Raw genomic sequence first — 8,061 nt, 5'->3', positions numbered from 1 at the left:
TCACTTAGTTTTACTATATGGTTATGTTTATGGATATATATTTAGGTATACCTATTCTTCTTCTCCTTCTTTAGTTGATTGGCCTCCACCCACGGAGTATTTGGCCAGCTCATCGTCGCAGAATAAGGGAAAAATATTTATATTCTAATGGCATTTATCGTATGTCATTAAAATAATATATAAGAGTTTGTTGAGATTGGAGTTTGATACAGTGTTTGAAGGAAAGGAAAGAAGGTTTACTATGGAAAATAAAACCATTTTGTAAAAGTACAAGTTTTCTATGAATTGTTCAAACGATCAAAAACACTTAAGACGTAACATAACTGTATTTTCTACTGACGTTTATAATGTCTAATTTAAAATTATATACAATTTTGTTTACTTTGTTGGTGCAGAATGTAAACATCAACCTTATGACTTCACGACGCGTTTTCTGCTAGCTGCTTTAATTTGAATTTAGAATCGTCTTTACGGAACTAAACGGAACACAAAATCAACTTTTTTATCTTTGATACATGTTATAAATTATGTTCTGTTGCGATTTATAACATTTTTTTCGAATGTAAAATTTTATCCAAGTTTCCTATTCTCATTTTACTTTAAAGATTTTGGCATGTCCACATATGAATAGATTACCCAGCAAACAGACTTGAGCCCAGTTACGTCATGATTACGTTAAATTTACGGCAAATTTCAACGAATACGTAACTCGGTGATTTATGACGGGAAAAAACGTATTTCAGTGCCAAATCATTCACCTATATATTAGTACTTTCTTGATACATGTTTGACATTAGAATAATATTAAATCATAATGATGAATATACTACATGTTTTTTATAATAGGTGTGAATGACGGTTACATCGCAAAGGTACTTTTATTTCACGTAATAATCACGAAACAGAAATAACTTCCTTTGGTTAAATCTTGAGAAATATTTTGGAAACATTTTTTTACAACGGTACCGCAGCAAACAAACTTGAGCCCAGTTTCGTGATGATTACGTTAAATTTACGGCACAACAAATACGTAACTCGGTGATTTATGACGGGGAAAAACGTATTTCAGTGCCAAATCATTCACCTATATATTAGTACTTCCTTTATACATGTTTGACATTAGAATAATATAAAATCATAATGACGAATATACTACATGTTTTCTATAATAGGTGTAAATGTCGGTTACATCGCAAAGGTACGTTTATTTCACGTAATAATCACGAAACAGAAATAACTTCCTTTGATCCTTTGGTTAAATTTTAAGAAATATTTTGAAAAACAAATTTTTACCACGGTTAAATATGTATCGCTTGAATTTTACTCACTGTATTTTATGGACGTCAAAAAATTAGATGAATTTCACGTAAAGGTAATGTAAATAATATTGTCCAAGTAAAACATATTGTGGAATAGCTTTAAGCCGGTGAAATATGATATTCTTCAAATAAAGATATTAGGTCAAACGTTTAAGAAGCGGCCCTTTGAACCCATCTGTGTTTTTACGCCCAGACCTCCCATCTATACACAAGTTTCGTGCAAAACGATAGTAGTTTTAGTTCGGTAGCTAGCAGTGTATTAGTACTGGAGTGTACGTGTGTTAAGTGATTCGAGTGTTTTGTTTGCTGTAATTATTTTGAATATTGGTTCAGTATTTCGTTTGGAGAGTGTAAAGTGTTGATTATTGTAATTTATTTATGTGAATAGTGATGTCGCGCCCGTAGGATAATGTAAATATCGCGTACACTTCGCGTCAAAAAAAAAACTGGTACAACTCTTATAACCGAAAATCGTGTTTTTCAAGTTGTGTAAGTTGATCTTGTCATAAGTGTCATTCCAATTTCTAGGGCAACGTTGCCAGTTCAACGAAAATATATCAAACTAGGTAAAAACGGGTCTGTGCGACAGATCGCATTTTTTAATATACCTACTAAAAACTAAAACAATTGTAATTTTCCGTCATCTCAATTAAGTATCCATACATTGATTCGTGTTTTATTATAATTTATGAAAATATTTCAATTCAAAAATAATTATAGATAATAAATCTTGACATGACTTTAAATTATTATGTTTAATGTCAAGTCGAGAGGTGTGATTGGTTTCTCGTAAATTGTAGGACAAAACTGCATTAAGTTGTGTAGAATAAATAAAACACACTGGAAAAATTAAAAATTTAATTTGAAATTAATACAAAATTAATAATTTTTACAGTGAACAAGTGTGTAATTTAAATATATGTATTACAATTCGAAATACACATTTTAAACGTTATTTTTTGTATTTAGATTTAGTGCAATTCCGTTATCTGTGATGGCAACAACGAAGTGATTCACGAACAATAATTGTCAGTCTGAACACAGGTTTACATTGGGAAAAAAAGTGTACCAGTTTTATATGACGCGAAGTGTACGATAACGCTGATATTGTAGAAATTGCCAGTGCTAGTGTGAATGTAATTACTAAAAAAAAGTGCCCGTAAAGAAGATTCGAATGCATTTAAATGCTGAAACACAGCAAGTATGTTTGAATGTATACAAAAATCTACGTACGAAATTCGGCTTCGATGAAACACTATTGGCACAAGCCACCTCTGGTTTAACAGAAATTTCACTTTCTACTGTATATAAAATAGTTAAAAATGAACCGTATCGTCGCAAGAAACGATGTGACTACAAATTTTCAAAACCTTTAAATCCGTTACTTGTAAGACTATTGAAAACCACAATATACGACTGCTACAAAAGCAATGAAATACCTACAATAGAAACAATAAGAAATTGGAAACAACCGGTCGAAATATGAACTGCTGTGAGAAAACTCTTTAAAACTGGATAAAAAAAATGGGCTTGAAATAAAAAAAAAATAAATAAACGTCAAGCAATAACTATGGAAAGCCAAAGAATAGTCAACAGACGTAATATGTACCTAGAAGAAATTACTCAATATAGGCAAGAAAATAGGAGAATTTATTATTTAGATGAAACTTGGTATGATACCCACGATACAGTAAAGAAAGGATGGACAGATGGTTCAAGCATGTGCATACCAGAAATGTCTGCAAATAAAGGCTCTCGGCCAATTATTGTACATTTCGGAGGAAGTGAAGGATGGGTTCCGAATGCTTTAATATTATGTGGGAAGAAAATGGAAGATTGTAACGTTGACTACCACAAGAATATGGAAGCTGACATTTTTGAAGATTGGTTTGAAAACTCGCTGATCCCAAACTTGGAGAAAAACAGCGTAATAGTGCTTGACAACGCTTCCTATCATTCCCGACAGCTCACCAAAGTACCAAATACATCTTCAAAGAATAAGCTGACCTGCAAAATTTTTTAATGGAAAATGATTTGTATTTCGAAGATTTTTACACAAAAAAAACAACTTATTGAAGTTCTAAACACGAAGAAATTTAGAAAATTATACGCTCTAGAGAGTATTGCCGAAAAAGCATGAACACACTATATTGAGACTTCCCCCTATTTTTGTGTTTTCAATCCTATTGAGTTAATTTGGGGACAATTCAAACCAAGTATAAGGCGTTCAAATACATTTCCTAAATTTGACAAAAAGGTAATTGAGATAATTAAAAAACAAGTAGCCAATATTACCAAAGTAGACTGGCAGAAAAGAATCGCCAAAGTGATCAAAGTGGAAGAATATTATAAGAAGATTGGGCACTTCCACATTAATGGTGGAAATAAATTTATTATTGAATTGGGCGATGATAGTGACGAAGAAAATACGGAAGAAGGAGAAAATGAGTTAAGTGTATCAGTATTTTAATTGTTGTTGTTGTGCAATTCATTTTCCAAGCATAAGTGTAGTAATGAAAAGACTCGGTTAAAAAAAAATTTAGATTTTGGATTTTTAATAAATAAAAAAGAACGGGGACATGCTTGCATTTTGTGCTGAATTTTAAAAGTTTTGAAGTATGCCTAAAGTAATTTTAGATCTAACTGTGTTTTTATAAAGTTCTTTTAGTGTCAATAATTCTAACAATAACAAGATTAATTATAAAAGCTATTCTACATAAGTTATTAATGCAAGCATGCGGTAAGAGGGAGGGTCCCTGTGAGGTTAAATGTAATTAAAAAATTGATAAAATTAATTTTAACACATACGATGTTATGTTCTGCTTTAACGGTATTTACCTAAGTATAAATAAATATTCTTAACTACATATTTAATTACCAGAAAAAACCAGCTGTCGGCCTATCATAGCTTAAAGAAGAACTACCCAAAGCTACAAATCTTACCTATTACACTATATAGATTGCTTGAATAGTACCAATCAAAAAGTTTATGATTTCGCTTTTAAAATCATTTAGCATAACTACATATTTCAATCCAACCTTGATTTGAAGCTATTTTTGCTATTTTTTTCTTTAAAAATATCACAGGAGCTAAAATGATGTTGAGTCTAATTTTCAAATGGCGCGCGGTGATGACGTACTACCAAGCCTTTCTCCTCATTTAAATACCATCACGTGATCACAGTACGTGACTAACATAGTTGGTTCGAAAACTAAATTAATCGATTTATCGAATAATAGATACGTTTTGATAGGATTTTTTTTTTATATTATTCTGGTATTGAAATGGATTTTTAGTAAGACCAATTAGTTAATAGTAGAAGAAGTTTAAAAACAAAAGGAAAATATGTAATACTAATTTAAAGTAGAATAGTTTAACTGTATTTTAAAAATAATCGATTTTTATAATCGATGATCATAACCTCTAATATCAGCTTCTTACATTTCTCTTTTCTCACAACAAAAAGTGAAACGTAAAGAGCTTTGAGCTTTCTTTCCCTCGAATCATTTTAGGCGGGTTGATTTATAATAATGTCTTTCGTATTAACGTTTACCTCACTGCTCGAGGGTTGAAGTGTCGATGGTGCAATTAGAAAAAAAAAACAAGAAAGTGTCCTGTTCGAAATAAAAAGTGACCAGTGTTGTATTGGCATATTGTTTAATGTGTCTTTAGGTCGGTACCATTTTTGGTGCATTATCTTGCATAATAATTATACAAGACAAATGTTTTAAAGTCTCTAAATTCTACTAAATAAATACATTATTAATGCTTTATATGCTTGTTTTATTTATATTATATGAGGATAATAATTACGTGATTCATAAGTTAATTAAGGTCGAATTATTTACGTGAACCGAGGACGTATCTTTCACGTGAAAACTAATACATACGTTCCCCAAAAGCTACGTTAATCAACACGTATTTGCAATGTGAATTTCCCGAATCATTTTATTGCTATTTAAGGTAAATAACACGTCTATTGAAGACGAGTTATTACGTAATTTAAAGACGTATTTTCAATGTGACATTCCAACCAATTTTTCACGTGAAATTCACGTAAGCAATTTACGTATATTGGTGACAAATGTACCCAAAATTCAGGTTATTAACACGTCGGTCTGTTTGCTGGATAGAAACCCGTTTGTGATTGAAAAATATGATAATTTGGCCTTACAAAAGGAGAGCAGGAAATGATAATTGACTTATCTAGTGACAGCACATTAAAGCAGATGTTTAAAGATTGAGTTGAGTATTTGTGAAATTAGATCGTTTTATGACAAATTAAGGGGGCGCAACAATTTTATTTTTTTTAAAGGGGGCACAGGTACAAAAAGTTTGGAAACCACTGGTAAAACAAACGTCATGACTTTATTTAGAGTGCACTCTCAAATGTGTTTTCAAATTACGTCGTTCGCGAAATTCCTCCAAACAAATTTCACATTCGTAAAGTTTTTCTCTAGCGTGTGTTTTCGAATGATTTTTTAAAGTACTTGTTTGAAAAAATTGCTTAAAACAAATCTCACATTTGTAAAGTCGTACTCCAGTGTGCACTTTCAAATGCTTTTTCAAACTACTTGATGTAGTAAACTGTTTAAAACAAATGTCACACTGATAAGATCTTTCTTCAGTGTGCGATCTCAAATGTGTTTTCAAATGAAATGCTTCACTAAATTGTTTAAAACAAATTTCACACTTAAGAGGTTTTTCCACAGTATGTACTTTCGAATGATTGTTCAAAGTATCTGTTCGGGGAAATTGCTTAAAACAAATTTCACACTTGTGAGGTTTTTCTCCAGTGTGCACTCTCAAGTGTAATTTCAAATGACTTGTTTGATTAAATTGCTTAAAACAAATTTCACACTTATACGGTTTTTCTTCAGAGTGCACTCTCAAATGTAATTTCAAATTACTTGCTTGAATAAACTGCTTAAAACAAATTTCACACTTATAAGGCTTTTCTCCAGAATGCACTCTCAAGTGTCTTTTCAAAATGCTTGTTTGATTAAATTGCTTAAAACAAATTTCACACTTGTGAGGTTTTTCTCCAGTGTGTACTCTCAAATGTACTTTCAAATGAATGTCTTGGTTAAACTGCTTACAACAAATTTCACACTTGTGAGATTTTTCGCCAGTGTGTACCCTTAAATGCTTTTTCAAAGATCCTGCTTGACTAAATTGTTTAAAACAAATTTCACACTTATACGGTTTTTCTTCAGAGTGCACTCTCAAATGTAATTTCAAATTACTTGCTTGAATAAACTGCTTAAAACAAATTTCACACTTATAAGGCTTTTCTCCAGAATGCACTCTCGAGTGTCTTTTTAAATGGCTTGTTTGATTAAATTGCTTAAAACAAATTTCACACTTGTGAGGATTTTCTCCAGTGTGCACTCTCAAATGTACTTTCAAATGACTTGCTTGATTAAACTGCTTAAAACAAATTTCACACTTGTGAGACTTTTTTCCAGTGTGTGTTTTCAAATGTTTGTCCACAAATTTTCCTTCGGCAATTGGATTCATGTCATTGTCTTCGTGGGATGAATGTTTATTTAGTACCTCCATAATTCCATATTGTTCTCTCGGTGATAATCTAAAAATGAAACTGACTATAATACAACTTTTAGTACAAGGGAAAATGGATGTAAATACAAACAATGTAATAATCAAAATTAAGAGCGTAGGCGCAAAATTTCGTCTCAATGCTTTTTAAATGCAATAATTTTTGAAGTGAAAACTTCTTTAGGGACGTTGTGCACTTTTTGGATAGGGGAAAAAGCATTGAATTCGCGACCGTCATCGCGATCGTCATCGCTTATGCTATATATTATGTGTATGTATATATAAATTGTGTAGAGGTATTTAAATTTAAAATATATGTAAAACATATTTTAAGATGGGGAAAAATAATTTATTTCGCGACCGTTATCTCTTCGGCTAAATAAATTTTGTACCGGGTGTCCCAATAAGAATGGCTCTCGGCCATATCTCAGGAACCGTTTATACTACAGCTTTGGGAAAAAAAAATTTATAATAAAAGTTGCCCCGAGAAAAGCCTGGAAATTATTTTCATAATTGTAAGTCCACCGCTAGAGGGCGTAATTGAATATCAAAAATTAAAAAAATCGAAATTTTACAAAATTTGCCTAATGAAAGGGCACTGGAAATCCAATCATCGTATTCTTCATACAATTATGTGCATATTTTATTTCACAAGTTTAAGTCTACCTGTGCAAATAAGAGGTGGGGGTGAGTGGGAACCTTGTTATGAAAAAATCGCTGTAAGTCCGGTTCTGCTTAATCGATTTTTACAAACTTGGCCTTGTTGAAAACAGCTCTTTTTCATCAATGTAATAGTTATAATTTGGAAACAGTCTATTACGTAATATGCTGGCTAGAAGGCGCTATTTATTTTTTTTAGAAATCTAGTTTTCTTTGGAAAATATTAAATACAAGTAGGTATTTTTTTCCTGTATTACAAAATTAGACCAAATTAGCAACAGAATACCGAAAACCGCATGTCGATACCTTTTTTCTATCTCGAGATATCTTAAGAAACGTGTAAATTTTAAACATAACTGTTGCTGTCATATAAGTGGAAATATATAGAAGCACGTAGTGTGCTATGGAAAAAACAAAGGAACATTGTGCAGATGTCACCGTATATAATGAATCAAAACAACAATAAGACAATTAACACTATAAAATATAACAAAAAAGAGTGTGTGTACTTTGTACGCGAGT

General features: G+C 31.4%; 1 protein-coding gene across 1 annotated transcript in view; it reads right to left on the bottom strand.

The window, feature by feature from the left end:
• Positions 1 to 257: 257 nt before the first annotated feature.
• The window catches only part of LOC126881431 (zinc finger protein 678-like), a 29,372-nt gene continuing 21,568 nt past the window's right edge, over positions 258 to 8,061 (bottom strand). The window contains exon 2 of the mRNA XM_050645705.1: positions 258 to 6,910. Coding sequence (XP_050501662.1) covers positions 5,689 to 6,882 — 1,194 coding nt within the window. The 5' untranslated portion in view covers positions 6,883 to 6,910 and the 3' untranslated portion in view covers positions 258 to 5,688. The remainder of the gene's footprint in view (positions 6,911 to 8,061) is intronic.

The sequence above is a fragment of the Diabrotica virgifera genome, chromosome 3 (genome assembly GCF_917563875.1).
Source record: "Diabrotica virgifera virgifera chromosome 3, PGI_DIABVI_V3a".
NCBI lineage: Eukaryota > Metazoa > Arthropoda > Insecta > Coleoptera > Chrysomelidae > Diabrotica > Diabrotica virgifera.
This window is presented reverse-complemented; position numbering and strand designations above follow the sequence as displayed.